This window comes from Stegodyphus dumicola, chromosome 9, assembly GCF_044657685.1.
Source record: "Stegodyphus dumicola isolate Sdum_Otavi_A_Nest chromosome 9, ASM4465768v1".
Classification (NCBI taxonomy): Eukaryota; Metazoa; Arthropoda; class Arachnida; order Araneae; family Eresidae; genus Stegodyphus; species Stegodyphus dumicola.
This window is the reverse complement of record NC_140776.1, coordinates 105,395,837-105,413,596: the sequence shown is the minus strand read 5'-3', so window position 1 is coordinate 105,413,596 and position 17,760 is coordinate 105,395,837. Positions and strand designations below refer to the sequence as shown.

General features: G+C 32.6%; 1 protein-coding gene across 2 annotated transcripts in view; it reads left to right on the top strand.

Annotated features, from left to right (window-relative positions):
* LOC118194223 (SURP and G-patch domain-containing protein 1-like) overlaps positions 1–17,760 on the top strand; it is a 118,165-nt gene that overhangs the window by 86,338 nt on the left and 14,067 nt on the right. For both annotated transcript variants that reach the window (XM_085823861.1, XM_085823860.1), the window contains exon 11: positions 14,891–15,020. In XM_085823861.1, coding sequence (XP_085679987.1) covers positions 14,891–15,020 — 130 coding nt within the window. The remainder of the gene's footprint in view (positions 1–14,890; positions 15,021–17,760) is intronic.

Here is a 17,760-nt window from a genome sequence, read left to right as displayed (position 1 = left end):
GTAGCATATAATTCAGAAATTTCGGCATTAGAAACTGGTAAAAGCATATCTAAGAAGTCGTCCACATATATATTTTCTCTGTTTTTAGACAATGAGGGAATTGTGCAGCTTGGAGAAAGATTACAATTCTCCGATTTTATCAATGAAGAAAAACGTCCTATCCTCTTGCCTCGACATTTAAAATTTACAGAACTAATTATTGAAAGAGAACATGACAAGTTAATGCTCAGAGGAGTTATAGCCACTTTGAGCAGCCTTTGAAAAGAATACTGGATACCAAAAGACTGACAGCTTGTGAAGAAGATATTTAGAATCCAAGACGTCTACTGATTGCTAAATAGGAAGAGCTGAGATAACTTCTAAAGAAAATGCTGGGAAAACAATATAATTGAGCCATCAGTAAGTGCTTGGGCCTTTCCATAATCATGGTCGGAAAGAAGGATGATTCAACTAGATTTTGTGTTGACTATCGCCATTTGAATGACATCATAAAAAAAATTCTGATGTGTACACCCCCATGACTTCCTTGTACAAAATAGTAAATTATACACAATTTTCCTGCATTTCATTTAAACATATTGAATTAACAGTTAACGAATTTTGAATTAAATATACTTTGTCGATGGCACATAAACGACAATAGAATAAATGCAGTCTTTAAAATTCACTATATTTTTTTACCACAGTGAAACTTTGGCGCTGAAATCACTTAACAGCATTACATCTCATTCATTTTATAGCTCAGAGCACACAAAAATTATATCATCTGAAGAATTACCTCAAGTTCTATTCAAATATTATAATAAATCTAAATCGGTGTATAAAAGAAATAAAAGAGAAACAGTTTTTCTCAGATGATTCAGCGCCTTTTGCCTAATGTGCATGCGCTACAGTCAAAAGTCGTTAATTCAGACACCCATAATCCGGAATGATCTATAATCCTGACCTCAAAGCTACAAACTTTCTGCGCATGCGTCACGTAAGACCTTTACGGCTGCGAATATGCGTGTGTGCATGCGCATAATATGTTTACGCATGCGCGTTTAATGTATAATGGATGGTATAAGCTAAGCTAAAATTATCTAATTCAGTTAATGTTGCAGATTGCGTTGTTCCTTAATCTTCGAATTGGATCCAGCTTATTATTTTTTGCAGACTGTTAGAGCAATTTTATAAAAGTAAGCTTGAGCTTTCGATTATGTCAAATAGAATATTCGATATATTTTTTTTAATATGTAAAGGATGTACTGTAATATGAGACATATATAGACTGTTAGAGCAATTTTATAAAAGAAAGTTTGAACTTTCGATTATGTCAAATAGAATTTCGGATGCTGGAGCTCCCAAAGGATCTACAAAGCGAAAGTATGTTTCGAAGTCCATTAAACAAAAAGTGGAATCGCTGCAAAAATTTAATAAAGGCATAAAACTTTGTTTATCTAACCATTCCGAAATCTGTTTATCAATTTCACGCTGCTCTGCGGCGGGATGGGGGAACGCCGCGGCACGCAATGAATTGGAAGTTGATCTGTCAGCACTAGCGTTATCTTCAGAGCAGATGTTTTTATTTTATTAGGCTTCTAATTCCTTACTAAATGTAGTAATTCATCTCGATGTACTCCGTCTTTGATATGATTTAAATCAAGTTCCACGTCATTATAATTTGCTTCCGATTGTGAAGAAAGTGACACAGAGGTTATTGAAAACAAAAAAATTTTAATTGACAAATTAGTCGGTATTCTCGACACAGCAATTATAGGACTTGAACGGCAGAACTTTGTAACTGAACAAGAAATTATGTCTGTTTAATAGAATTAAAGAGAAAGTATTATTGAAACGAAGCAACTTAAACAACTTACATTGAAAGAAATGTTTAATAAAGTAAACAAATAAATATTAAGCTTTTTCTTTTTGTAAATTTTGATACTCTTTATATCATAATTGTTCTTTATTTCATAAATTATGGTTTCATATTTTTAATTTTGTAATTTCTGCATGCCATCTTACCAGAGTTGATCTATAATCCAGAATCGCCGAAGTCCCGACGAGTCCAGATTAATGACTTTTGACTGTACTCGTAAGTGCTCATTCAAGGTAGCAAGATGTTGTAATGTATTTTGCAGTAATTGACAAAACAGATAATCTTCTTAGTAAAACATAAATTTTATTTTTAGTTTACGGAGATAGATAATTTGTATACAATTCTTAAGTGGCAAAATTTTCATACATCTACTAGCTGGTCAAATTTCAGAATAACAATGTTTAAACAATTTCTTTTGCTGCTGAGCAACAGTTACATCATACAAATATGGCATTGCCACTTCTATAATTAATATAGTTATTTGTTAAATAACAAGATATTACAACCTCTCCTTCCTCCAGATAAACTTTAATTTATATTTTTATAAATTAAAGTTTACAATTCCCCCCCCCCCAAAACATCAATGTTAGCACAATACAGAATTGAAATACAGCAAATAACATACACTGAGGAAGAGAGGAAAAAACAAAATATTTTTTTATCTATATAGAGGAACAAATTATTTAATCAGGCCAGGGAGTACAACTTAATGCATCTACATTTTTATGGTTTTTACCACTTCGATGAATGACCGTGTAATTGTAGGGTTGTAGTACTAGTACCCATCTCATAAGTCGTGGATATAGGCTCACATTATTTTTGAGCCAAACTAGGGGATTTTGATTGGTCATGCTGAGGAATTTAGTATGCCCGTCTAAATAACATTGAAGTTTCGTTACAGCAAGTATTATGGCGGCACATTCCTTTTCTGTGGTAGAGTACTTTTTTTCAGTTTCTGTAAACTTCTTACTGAGGTATAATACTGTTCATTGTCTCGTTCATCTTTTTGAGCTAAAATGACACCCATACCAGAGTCTGAAACATCAGTTTGCAAAATAAACTCCTTATTGAAATCAGGTGAGTGTGACAGAGGCTTTTGTGACAGTTTTATTTCTTTAACAATTTGCTTTTGTCTTTTCAGTTTCTTTAAAAACTTTTCCTTGACTTGCATCTCAACTCCAGAACTTGGCAATTCATCTAGAGCTTTTAAATGAGAATCGTTTAATTTTGTCAGCTTTGCTCTTTGCGAGATGAACTTTTGTTCTTATCTGCTATTTGCATTCTCATTGAATGTGGCAACTTTGAGTATCCTTTATCGTGTTTGTGCCTCTTTGCGAGTTTTCTGACGAGTGCATAGATTCTGAATGTATTTTTAATTTCTTAGAAGCACCTTCATGAGTTCTTTTATCAGAAGTTCTTTGATCTGCTGTTAACAAACTGTCAAACACAACTTTGCTTTTTAGAGAAGAAAGAACTGGGGAACTTGTAGGGGAATACTCATACACATTATCCACAGAAGATGAATCAGCAGGTAAATAAGGTGAGTCAACTTCCATATCAATAACTTCAGTTTTCTCATCAGGAGGTGAAAGCTTAGACGGTCTGTCAGATTTCTGTAAAGCATTGACAGAAGTTTGACTATTAGGAGGGTGAGTATTGACCAAATTACCCTGAGTTTTAGCATTGTTATTTGTTTGGATCTGCATCAAAGATGAATAGTTCTGCATTTGATCAATATGTTTTTCAGGAATAACAATTAATTCCTTTTCATTTCCATTTTTGTCTATTTTCTTTTTCACCAGCAACCCATTTCCTTTTACCTTGAAATCATTTGTCTTGCTGTAATTTTCATTTTTATTCTCGCTAAGCAATGAAGCTAGATCTCTGCTTTGATGCTGAGATTCAATTAATTCCTTAGAATGAACATTAATTATTTTCTTAATTTCTTTGTCTTTCTCATCAGTTTGTGGTAAAATATCTTCATCAGTCTCAATAACAGACAGTTCTTTTTTCCCCATTTTGCCCCATTTATTTTTTCTAAATTTAAGAATGATTTATCTTTGAACAATTGGGCAGTTTTGTTATCCAATACATATCTGCCGGGATCATTTGTAACAACAGCTGCCTTTGTCTTTATATGAGCAAGTTCACAATTAATTTCAACTTTGCTAACGGTAGACACACTAAATTGTCATTTAAAAGATATTGTACCCAGACATGTTCTCCAGTCATTTTTGCATTATCTGTATATTTTCAAGAAATAACATCAACAGTGGTTCCTGTGTCTTGAAGAATAGGCATTTCATATGCATTAACTAAACCATTAATTGTATGTGTCTCTAACAAAACATCATTCGAAGATACGCAATTTACCTTTTCATTTGGTTTTAAGCTAGGGCACTGAGGCTTAAAATGTTCGTAGACCCACACTCGAAACAACGTGGTCGATATCTTTTGTCATATAAATTTTCTTGGTTTTTGTTTTGGAATTGATTCCTTTGTCAATGATGTTTCTGGTATTTTGAATCATCCTCCCATCTATCAGAATGCTTAAAATGAGGCGGATGCTCTATTTTTTTCACAAAATTTTCGTAACGAGGTTTAAATGATCCTTAGTTAAATCTCTCAGTTTGACTGGCAGAAAACTTTGATTTTATTAATTTTCTCACATCTTCAAAATCTTCAATTTTCTTAACCATCTCAGTAGCTGAAATGATGGTAGTCCATTCATCCGTAAAATGTTCTTTGAAATCAGGAGAAATACGTTTTTTAATTTGATCAACCAGCATGAGATCTTTTAGGTGTTCAAAAGTTTTAATGTTTAATCCATTTAGCCATCCTTCTAAATAATTCTTTAATTCATAGTAGAAGTCTTATTAAGTACTTTCAGTAGATTTTTGGTGTTAATTAAATAGTTGTCGAAATTTTTCCGCGCTCAATTTAAATTGTTGTAACAGTAAAGTTTTTACATATTCATACTTTTTCGCATCCTCTTCTGGTTCTCTCGCAATAAGCTGAACAATATTAGGAGGCAGCAATGAAATAAGTTGAGTCACTTGATTTTCAGCAGGTATATTCATAATTTTATGTTGACGCTCAAATAACACCAGAAATAAACTTATTTCATCTTCTTTAGGGTTGAAACGTGGCATGACATCGTGAATTCTGATTTTTAAAGGCTGCTCAGGTAACTGCCTAGTTTCTACTGGCTGTGCTGTCGCAGCCATTGCTTCCAACTGAAGTTTCTGTAGCTCAAAGGCTCTAATTTGCTTTTCTCTTTCACGCTCTTCTTTTCTTTCTCTTTCAAGCTCTTCTTTTCTTTCTCTTTCACATTCTTTTCTTTCTCTTCCTTCTCTTTCATGTTCTTCTCTTCTTTCTCTTTCATGTTCTTCTCTTCTTTCTCTTTCGCGTTCTTTTTCTCTTTTATATCTTTCACGTTCCTTTTCTCTCTCTTCCCTTTCACTTTCTTCTCTTTCACGTTCTTCTTTTCTTTCCCTGTCTTTTCTAATTACAACTCCTCATCATAACCAGGACTTTAAGTAATCAATTTATGCAACTGAGCAATTTTAAATTCAGGTCTCACGGTTAAACCTAACTCTTCTGCCAATACTTTTAAATCCTGTTTTTTTACTTCTAGCTAAGAATGACATGTTAAACAGGTTACCTTAAATAGGCTTCCTTTTGAAATTGAATCTAAAAGGTCGTACTTGTATTAAAAATGTATAATTTCTGGCGAGATTTAATTTTTCAAATACGAAAATCACACTAACCAATTGGAGAGAATTATTTAAACAACTTTGCCAGGTTGGCACAAAATAATATACTACTATGTCGGGTTGACATTTTAACTCACTATTCACAAGCCTTGTTAGCTATAACTATATAAACACCTTTGACAGTTAGGCAACACAATGGAATTTTACACACGTCAGTTTGACGATTTTACTACCTATCTCCACGGCTGGTTGGCGATAACAAAAACAATTTTTGCCAGTTTGGCAATACAATTTTTACAATATACAATCTGTAATACGTTGGGATGACGTTACTATCTACCACACGCCTGGATGGCAAGAACTAAGAAAAGACTTTTGTCAATTCTGCAGTATAATCAAATCACACTATGTCAGTTTGATGTTACTACTTATTCTCACATACCTGCTTGGCAACAAATTAAAAAAACGTTTAGCGGTTCTTTTATATATATATATATAAATGCCGGGATGGCTTACACATATCAGTTATCAACATAAAAATTCAATACAAATAACAGTAAAGGCTAAATAATAATTTAAAATCCTTTTTTACCACAAATATCAATTATAATTTATACCTAAAATTTTTAGTATCAGTTATTTTACACTATTTAAATATAATAAACACTTTTTTATGTAACCGAAAGTTAATTTTATCTTCGGAGATGAGCAATATCTTGTTCTGACAATTCTTTGCTCGGATGCAAGTTATAGAAACACAGAAGATAACCTTTGAATGATCCGCTTCAAAATCTGGCTTTAAAACAGTAGACTTCTGACATATGTTTCTTCTTGAAATAACAAACTCATCAATTGGTACTAATAAACTTGTTCTCAAAATTTCAGCAACATTCTGTGATTAGGAGACCAGCACGATTGAAATTCATAATTGCACTTCTAATTTCCAGTATCTCGGTGAAACCTCCAATTTAATAAGCCTATAATGTATTTTGCAGAAATTGAGAAAGCAGATAATCTTCCTAGTAAAACATAAATTTTATTTTTAGTGTACGGAAATAGATAATTTGTATACAATTCTTAAGTGTCAAGATTTTCATACATCTACTAGCTGGTCAAATTTCAGAATAAAAATTTTTAAACAATTTCTTCTGTTGCTGAACAACAGTTACATCATACAAATAGGGTGTTGCCACTTCAATAATTAATATAGTTATTTGTTAAATAAAAAGATATTACAATGTATGGGCTGACCAAATAAGGTCAGCCATGATTCCCACTTAGCAAATTGCTGTTGTGCGACATCTGGTCTGGTTCTGAGTGGATTGTCTACGGCCCATATGTGCATGTTAAGGGTATTGAACACCTCATACGTAAAGAACTCTTCATAAATGAACCAAACAGAAAGAAGGAAGTGTCGTTCGGAAACACTTTTTGTGGAAACCACTGTCCAAATGCAACACATCATGAATAATCTTTTGCCTGCAATGCTTGGACTCTGAAGATGAAAAGGTTTTTAAGCCTTCACTTTGCAGAAGGTGCCACACAATTTATGTGGATTCAGTTGTTCCAGTGGCAAGAGTATGTACACTTGTGCCGAGATTTTGGTTCATGGCATTCCATAGAACCTCTTCAAATTGGATATATTTCTGTTGATTGCACCTGCCCGGTGTCATGTGTTATAAGTCTTAAGGATCCAGGTTTAATCAGGTTCTGATGCATGTGAGCAAACATTTGTTGATATGCTTTTCATCTCATTGGAACTCTTTTCATGATATAGCCATATAGCTGTGTCTCCATTTCCTTTAGCTACACCATTAATGAAGTAAATATTGGCTGACTTGGTGTTAGTAAAATGATGCATGTTCACCTATCCATCTGGAACCCTGCTTTCTTGTGTGATTCTGATTGATGTTTTCTACCTTCCATCCGAGTTTATACAAGTAATTCTAAAACACCCTGTATATATATGTGTATAATTACAAAACAATTTTTTAAAAGAACATAATATAACCATGCTTAATATTTTCGTGCGTTGAGGTGCTGAAAAATTATCGGTAAATGCATAAAGTAAGAAATTTAGAACCAGTTTTTCACAAAACCAAAATTGAAAATCATAAGTAATAAATTTCATAAAATCCTTTAAATTTAAAAAAGAATTCAACAAAACACTTCAAACAAGTAATATCCAAACTAAAAAAATCTGATGTGTAAACCACATGACCTCCTTATAAGGAATACTAAATTATGTGCATTTGCTCTTGCATTTCATTTAAACTTATTGGATTGAATTAAATCTACTTTGCCGACAGCGCATAAACCACAATAGAATAAATGCATTCTTTAAAATTCACTCTAGTATTTGTTTACCATAGCTACACTCTGGCGCTAGATTCACTTAACAGTATTATATTTCGTTCATATTATAACTCATAATGCACAAAATTTATATCATTTAAAGAATAGAATTATCTAATCGTTGCCACATGTTCTATTCAAATACTATAATAAAGCTAGAATAATGTATAAAAGGAATTAAGCAAACAAAAAAAAAAAAAAAAAAGAAAGAAAGAAACAGTTTTTCACAGACGATTGAGTATTTCTCATTCAATTAATTCAGTTCTCACTTCGCAAAAAGGCAAAAATACATAAAAACTCAAAATATCTATATTAAAAATTACGAAGTAAATCTTAAACACTTATTTCCTCGAAAAAATTCCAGAAAGTATTAAACATGATTTAATTGGCAATAGTAAATGAAGGCGTTATCTTTGTTGTTGCGAAGCTAAGTTTCTCTAGATTGGCAACAAATCCACTAGTCTGCTGTTGCAAATGTAAACAGTCAATGGCCGCCATAAAAAAAAGGCTTAGCGGCACTTTAAAATTGTTGATAATTCTAAAAATATTGCATACGGATTTACTAAAGGCATAAAAACTTTAACTGGAAGATAAAAACAACATAATTCAATCATTTTTAAAGCAAAAAATGTACAATTTACAAACATATAAGAGTAAAGAAACTGAGATCACTGAGCCGGGTATCAGAGTGGATATATATATATATAAATATATTTATATACGTTTGGTGTGGCCGATTGCAACCAAAATACGAGGTGCATGTTATAGCAGTCCTATATACAAAATTTCAATGTTCTGAGGCTACTCATTTTTGAGTTATGCGAGATACGTTCGTACAGACGCTACGAAAAATTCTCTTCAGAATTAATTTTAAAGCAGTTTTATAATTTTTTTGGAGGAAACGAGTCTTTTATTCTGTTCTTACGTACAGATATCACGCAAAAACATCGTTAAATTGCATTCGATAGCGGTCAAAATGGATATTTTCATTGAAATATGCTGCCCGAAACTTTTCGCGATTGCAATACTTCCTTTTTACTTCGTACAAGGAAGTAAAAGACAGTGAATTTTAAAGAACAAAGACTACAAAAGAGCAATTCAATCAACTTCAATGTCACTTCATCTGGAGGAGAAACATTGAAATCAGTTGATATCTCTCCTTGCTTTTCTGTATCCAGAAATAGCCAATGAACCATTCCAGTGTATTTTAATTATAATAGTTCACTTGAAAATTCTGCCCCCCCCCACATCAAAGCAAAGGAAAAACAAAGTAAATTCAAATCAAAATTTTTACCTATAAATAAAGATCTCTACCCAAAGAATTGAAGATGTAAGTGAAATAATATAATACTTTAGTGAAAAATTCAAATCAAAATTTTACCTGTAAACAAAGGGAACGTTATCCAAAGAATTGCAAACATAAGCGAAATTATAAAATAATTTAGTGAAAAACTTAATCTAAACGGAATTGAAATATAAACTCACAAGAAATAATTAAAAACTTCAAATACTTTCAATTACTAGTTCAATTACTTTCATAGTTTCAACCGAAACTATGAAAGAGATTGTTGGTAGTAGAGATGCTTAGGTTTGCTAGTTTGGCATCATTGGTGAAACTAAAATTCAGTGGCAAAAAAGTAATTTCTCAAAATGCGAAAAATTGCAACAAGACAGAATTTGAAACCCCCCCAAAAAACATTGTATAACTTAAATTAAAATTTATATATTACTAAATAAAAATGAAATTTAAGTAAATTCTGATTTTTTTTTAAAACAAATAGGGAAAACAAAATATGATTCAGTGTAAAATTTGAATTAAATTTTAGAATTAATTATACTTTAAAATTATTAGACTCAATAAGGGGGCCAAAAAATTAATTAGTGTTAAATTTCTTACTTCATGTCTTTACTTCTATATATACACACCAAAGAGCCATTACATAATGACCACCCTCCATCTATAACAATGGGCTCGCCCAAAAACAAAACCACTGCATGTGTGTAGCTAATGTTGGAGTGTATAAAGCCGCTATGCATTGTCTTTCCAAACGTAACGCGATTATTAGCATAATGGGAAACGCAGCTGATTTACCAGACTTTAATGAAGATCAAATCGTTATGCCTCGATGACTGGAAATGGCGCGTTTAGTGGGCTGTTCACGTGCATTTGTGAGCACATATTGAAAGTGGGAATGGATGGTGAAATAAAAAGTCGCTGACCAACAATGTGTCGTCAACAGCGCATTGATTTCAGAGGAGAGCGGAGATTGCTACGTATTGTTTGCCATGACCAAAGAGCTACAACAGAGGCGACTCGGACAGTGTTTCTCAACATACTGTGCAGCGTGCATTACTGCATCTGGGCCTACACAGCCAGAGGCTGAAGCATGTCTCTGCACTGGTGGCACACCATCGCCAACTTCATCTGCAGTGGGCCAAGAAACACTGGAATTGGACATTAGAAGAATGCAAGAAAGTTGCATGGTCCAACAAATCATATTTCCTGGTCCATCCATTTGACGGGTATGTGCTAATACACTGATTTCAAAACAAAACACTGGCTCCTGCATGCGCAATTGGATAGAGACAAGCCTGTGGCAGGGGTATTATGGTGGGGGCAATATTTCCATGGAGCACCATTAAGACCATAATCTTCATAGAACAATCCCTGTCATCTGTAGGCTACTTGAACATAGCTGCAGACCAGGTTCACCCATTCATGACAACAGTATTTCTGGCGGGGGATAGTGTTTACCAATAGGATAATGCACCGTGTCATAAGGGTTGAATGGTCAGGGAGTGGTTCGAAGCATATTCCAGTGACTTTCAAGTTATGTCTTGGCCTCCAAATTCACCTGACATTAATCCAATAGAGCCTTTGTGGTCCCACCTGGGACACCAAATTCATGCTGCCACGCAACACCGTCTCGGTGTTCGTTAATTGCAGGATCAATTGGTGAGTGCTTGGTACCATATACCTCAAATTACATATCAGTACCTTGTGGAGTCAGTGCCATGCTGTGTGCTGGTAGGTTTGAGGGTTAAATGTTGCCCTGTGTGTTTTTACCAGGGTGGTCATAATGCAATGCCTCTTTGGTGTCTGTATATATGCTCAAATTTATAATAATTAATAATTTGATAAATTAGTTCAGTTCAGTTGATGTAGCTTGGGACGTGGCGTTTGTTGATATGAGACACCTGGTGTGTACCAGTGGTTAGTGAGTATTGTCCCATATTCATCGTTAACTAGATTTACTACAGTCAAAAGTCGTTAATCCGGACTCGTCGAGACTTCGGCGATTCCGGATTATAGATCATCAGTTTAAATCTAATCTAATAAATCAGTTTAAATAAGATGGCATGCAGAAATTATAAAATTAAAAATATGAAACCGTAATTCATGAAATAAAGAACAATTATGATCTAAAGGGTATGAAAATTTACATAAAAAAAAGGTTAATATTTATTTGTTTACTTTATTAAACATTTCTTTCAATGTAAGTTGTTTAAGTTGCTTCGTTTTACATGATAATACTTTCTCTTTAATTCTATAAACAGGCATAATTTCTTGTTCAGTTACAAAGTTCCGCTGTTCAAGTCCTATAATTGCTGTGTCGAGAATACCGATTAATTTGTCAATCGAAATTTTTTCGTTTTCAATAACCTCTGTGTCACTTTCTTTGCTATCAGAAGCGAATTATAATGACGAGGAATTTGATTTAAATCATATCAAAGACAGAATACATTGAGATGAAATACTACATTTAGTAAGGCATTATAAGCCAAATAAAATAAAAACATCTGACCTGAAGATAAGGATAGTGCTGACAGATCAACTTCCAATTCATTGCACGGCGCGGTGTCCCCCCTCTCCCGCCGCAGAGCAGCGTGAAATTGATAAACAGATTTCGGAATGGTTAGAGAAACAAATGATATGCCTTTTATCCATTTTTTGCAGCAATTCCACTTTTTGTTTGATGGACATTGAAACATACTTTCGCTTTGTAGATCCTTTGGGAGCTCCAGCATCAGAAATTCTATTTGACATAATCGAAAGTTCAAGCTTTCTTTTATAAAATTGCTCTAACAGTCTGCAAAAAATAATAAGCCGAATCCAATTCGAAAATTAAGGAACAGTGCAATCTGCAACATTAACTGAAATAGATAATTAGATAGTTTTAGCTTATACCGTCCGTTATACATTAAACGTGCATGCGTAAACATAATATGTGCAGCCGTAAAGGTCTTATGCGCTTGAAGAAACGCCTTTGCGTCAAGGCGACGCATGCGCAGAAAGTTTGTAGCTTTGAGGTCCGGATTATGGGTGTCTGAATAAACGACTTTGGACTGTATATTTATTTTAAATAGTAATAACCATAATATTCTCATATTACGGTACATAATTTAAAAGCATAAATTTTGAAACATATTTATGCAAAGGAGAAATTTAAAACTAAAAGAAAAATTAAATTGCATTAAAAATATAATGCTCATAAGTTCCATCAAACATTCATAAAGTCAATCATACAAACAATCATAATGTCTTAATTAAGCCTTTACACCATATGCTCATAAAATAAAATTACTGTGTATGAGCTTATGGAATACATAATGAAATATGATACTATATTTATATTTTTAAGTGGGATGGCAAATATCTTTTCTTAATGCAGCAAGTAGATTCATAATTTCACAAATTTTAAGAACTTGATGTCTTAGCTTAACAAGGAATCTCTTCAAAGGAATGATATTAGCTTTAGGAAATTTAATATGGAATTTTTTTAAGAGACATTCCATTATATAATAATCTGGAGATCTAGTATCCCCACAGACATAGTGATGCATTTTAGTAAATCTGTGTTAGTTGTAAAATGATACAAAGGGATCATGTCCTGTTATGTATCTGCAGAATCAAAATAATTTTACTATATCATAAATAATAATATAATTTTACTGTATATAAATTTTGAAACATATTTACGCAAAAGAGAAATTTAAAACTAAAAGCAAAATTAAATTGCATAAAAAATATAATGCTCATTTCATGGAGACCATAAGTTCCATCAAACATTCATAAAGTCAATCATATCTGCTGACAGTTCTGGTAAACTGTCAGCAGATAGTTAAATGTGCTTCTGCCTTTTCACAAAAATTCCATTCTTTTTGCCATTATTTTAATGAGATTTTCAAGAGACATTCTGAAGATTATGATCTAAGCCAGGGAATGGGAGCATATTCTGCATTATGATTTTCATCCAGTATTCCTACTGAATGGGGCTCACCAATGGCAAAGCAATACAAAGTCGCTGAACGCTGGTAGTTTGGTCCGAGGTTCGAATACTGTAAAATGGGCAGACTGCATGGGTGTTTTCGTTGGTTTTCCCGTGAGTAACATGTATATGAGCAAGTTTTCCTTAGAAAGTCCTCCATGAAGACATCCCTCTCCTTAGGCAGACAGCCTTTGAATCTTTGCCATAATCACATGAACCAAATCCTATTGAATGTTTTAAATATTTTTATTAATATTTGCGAGTTTTATCCACTTCAGCCATTAACAAAGCAAAAATTATTTTTTGCTAGCAGAAAGTTAGTTGTGAAGATGGTATAAGTCTAAAATCTGGATATCCAATAACTAAAATGATCTGTTAACTGGTCTGTCCGTAAATCTTTTTTTAAAAAGATCTTTCCCTTTTCTTCTTCAGTGTAATACTGCACAGCAATTGTAAATCAGTTTTCATTCCAATTAGCTGAGTTTTTTTCCTTTTGGAAAGTTTCATTATCCAAAAATGCTGAAGCACCCTGCATATTGTTTCGGCTTCAGTTTGTAGAGATATTAGTATTTTTGGAAGCATGAGAAATTAAAAATTTGCAACGCCTTTGCCAGGAACTGAACCGCGGACCTCTCAATTACGCTCTGAGCATGTGGACCATTAAACCACGAAGGCTCACTCAGAAGCCAGGAGAAATCTATTATATACTCCCCCTTTTAAAAGGCGACTGAGGTTTCTAGGGGACCCAATCACCAAATCCTGGGTAAGGAGAGTCATCATCCAGCACCCTTTTAGTTTGGGCGCCACTGTAGAGACATTAGGTTTTTTTTTTTTTTTTTTTTTTTTTTTTTTTTTTTTTTTTTTTAAGCAGGAGAGATGAAAAATTAACGACACCTTCGCCGAAAATGAAACCACAGACCTCTGGAACACACGCCCAGCGTGCAGACCACCACACCACGAAGGCACGCCAAGAAGGTGGGAGAAATACCTTGCAAGTTCTTTAATAATTGTGGACAGCAGCATTTTACTATCATATCTAGCCCTGTATATAATAAGAAAATCCAACCAGTATTTATTTAGAATGGAATGTTGTATATTTCATTGGCGTAGCAGTATAGAAGGCTGCAATGACTATGCCTCAATCATTAGTCATTTGATAGACAATGAAATGTGTATTATGTTTTTAAATCCAGAAAATACCGCTATAAATTTTGAAAAAAGTAATAAAGAAGTTATTGAAAATGAAAAGATTTCAATTGATTACTTATGGAATTTCTCGACATTACATTCGAACAATGAAACAAAATTATGTTTTAATATAAAAATTAAAGAGAAAGTATTAATGCATAAAATGCAATCACTTAAATAACTTACTTTATTAAAAAAATATTTAAGTTGACCAAAATAAATGCTAAAATTCAACCTTTTTGTGGCAGAGGCTAAGTTTTGATTTCTTTGAGATCATGAATGCTCATCATTTCACAAACTACCTTTTATACTTTTAATTTTATTATTTCTATGTGCAAGATTTAAATTGATTGTCTAAAATTCTGAAATTTTTGAAATCCAAAACCAATTGCCCGAAGCTTTCAGATCTTGGACTTTGTACTGTAATAAAACTGCCTTTCAGAAGTCTTTTATAAGTAGCATTTTCTGAAATATATTATGCTTTTCTTCTTTATAATTAGAGGTGCAGCACCTGTTGAAAATGCTGGTTTGGGCCAGAGTAGGCCAGATGATATTAAGTCTGATGACGACGAATATGAAGCTTATCGTAAACGAATGATGTTGGCATACAGGTTTAGGCCAAATCCTTTGGTAAGTAGTTTGCATGTTTATATTATTTTCTGTGATTTAAATATTTTTTAAAATGTAAGGATTCAATATGTTTTTATAATTTAATGGTGAAATGAATGGATTTTTATTTTAATGAAATAAGTTTATTAACTTGTAATATTTTGTCATGACTTTATTAATTTTTTGTTAATATGCCATAAAAATTAGTTGCGTAGAAATACCAGATGAACCTACTATGAAGTTAATTGTCCAATTAAGACGTCAGTTAAAGAATCAGGTTGAAGTCAAATAGTAACAGCCATGGACGTCGGATGTTTCCAACACCTTTGAAGTACCAAAGGCCCCCCCCCCTTTTTTGTGTGTGTGAATTGAGAATAATCTTACAGTGAGAGAGCTGATATCGGTATATATGCAAGAAAAATTATAGACAGACGTAAAATTGAGCACATTATTATTATTAAATTCTGCAGGATTCTCCAAAGGTCCTGATATTTAAAGTAATTTTAATTTAATAAATAAAGTTTAGTGAAATAAAGTTTTTGCTGTGTAACTGTCTTTTAAATTTTAGCTATCAATGCAGAATAATGAGAAGATCACATAATTGTAGGTTCATCATGATTCCAAGATCATGTCAGTTAAAGAGAAAATTGCAGTTTATGATATGATTGATGTACAGTGTTGGAATTGTGCTCTAAGGGCATTGAAAGTTTTACCATCAAGTATTTCTAAATGACTTCTCCTAAAACATTTTTTGTGCATACCATAATTTTCGCTTTTTTATTGAATGTTTTCCTATTGTTTCATAAATTTTGCAGGCTGCATTTCAGTTAAAGTTATTAAATTATTTATGCTTTACTTAGCCTTATTGCTTACTTATATATATTTACAAAGAAACAAACTGCTGCCATATTTGGTACTAAAATTCAATTAACTACAGTTCTTAAACCAGTTTTATGCATTCAGTCCATAATCGGCATGTGGTTTTGTCACATGAAATGTGTATTATTTGTGCTGTACAGACATGACTGTGATGTATGTTCCCACATTAAAATTATTTTCAGAATCCCTTGAATTTTTGTCCATCTTTACTTCTTTGCATGAAGTATAAAGGAAGTATTGTAATCACGAAAATTTTCGGGTATCCTATTTCAATGAAAATATCCATTTTGACTGCTATTGAATGCCATTTAACAATGTTTTGGCATAGCATCTATACATGAGGACAGAGTAAAGAATTCTTTTCCCCCAAAAAAATTATAAAACTGATTTAAAATGAATTCTGAAGAGAATTTTTCGTGGCGTCTCTTCATACGTATGTATCTTGCATAACTCAAAAAAGAGTAGCCTCAGAACATTGAAATTTTGTATATAGGACTGCTATAAATGTAAATGTGCACCTCATATTTTGTTTGCAATCAACCACACCAAAAGTATATAAGTATATGTATACATTGAATGATCTTAAATTCATTGAATTCAAAACCAAGTTTTTCTAATACTTGCACAATAGCTGCAAAGTAAGATAATAATAATTTATTTACTAAAGAAATATTTATTATATTATCTCCTAATATAAATTTAGTGGAATGTATCAAAATAAGGGAACCCATAAGTAGGAAGTTTAATTCCGAAAATTGTTTTTTAAAGGAACTTGAATGTAAATCATAAAAAAGACTTTTTAAGGGGATTTGAATGATTTCTAAATCATGAATAACAAAATTTCAAACTTTGAAAAAGAAATTAAAAAATTAAAAAAAAAAGTAATTATCGTCATTAATCGGAAATTAGTTGACTTTTCAAGGGGAACAAACCAACTCCTGTTCAATGAACAATAATTAATAAATGTGAAGATGTTTTGTCTTTTACTCAAGTAAGAATGATGATGCCAAGCTGGCAAATTAAGTGAGGCCAAAATTGTAGTTCTGTGAAGTGATGGGATTTATAGTCAAAGTAGAGTATCAAAGAACTTATTCTAAATGAAGCATTTTGGCTAATGCAAGATTCTTTAGAAATTTTGAGTGAAAAGCCAATTTATTTAGTAAAATTTACAAGATATTTGAATAAATGTCCCCCAACACCTTCGCTTTTATGCATGTTAATTCAAAACTTCTGGCCTTTTATATTTCATATACATTTCACATTTTACATTTCATTATTTTGTGAGGGGTTCATTTTAGATAGGGTCATAGAAGAATCCGATATAGTGTAACAAGTATTTATTAACAGGTTTAAGTTACACATAGACATTACATTTAACTTTAAGAAAAGTACAGAGCAAGAGTCTGATACAACCTGTCAAGTGGGCTAAGTCCTTCTCTGGCTGCTCACCAGAGGGCAGCCTTGTTGTCACAGTTAGTCCAATAGTTTATGTTAAATGATTGGTTCCAGTTTCTTGTTATATATATTTTAATTTTTCAACTTTTATTTGATTTGTTTTTGCAAAGATAGCATGGTTATGTTTCTCACGTTAATTTCAATTACTTTGAGTTCTATTTCATAATTCCAGTTATGATTACTGCTGTTTATTATGTTTATTTTTATAAAAACAGTCTGGAATTAACATGCGTAAAAGCGAAGGTGTCGGGGGACATTTAGTCAAGTATCTTGTGAATTTTACTACATAAATTGGCTTTTCACTCAAAATTTCTAAAGAATCTCTCATTAGCAAAAATGCTTCATTCAGAATGAGTTCTTTGATACTCTACTTTGGCTATAAATCCCATCACTTCACAAATTATAATTTTGGCCTAATTTGCCAGTT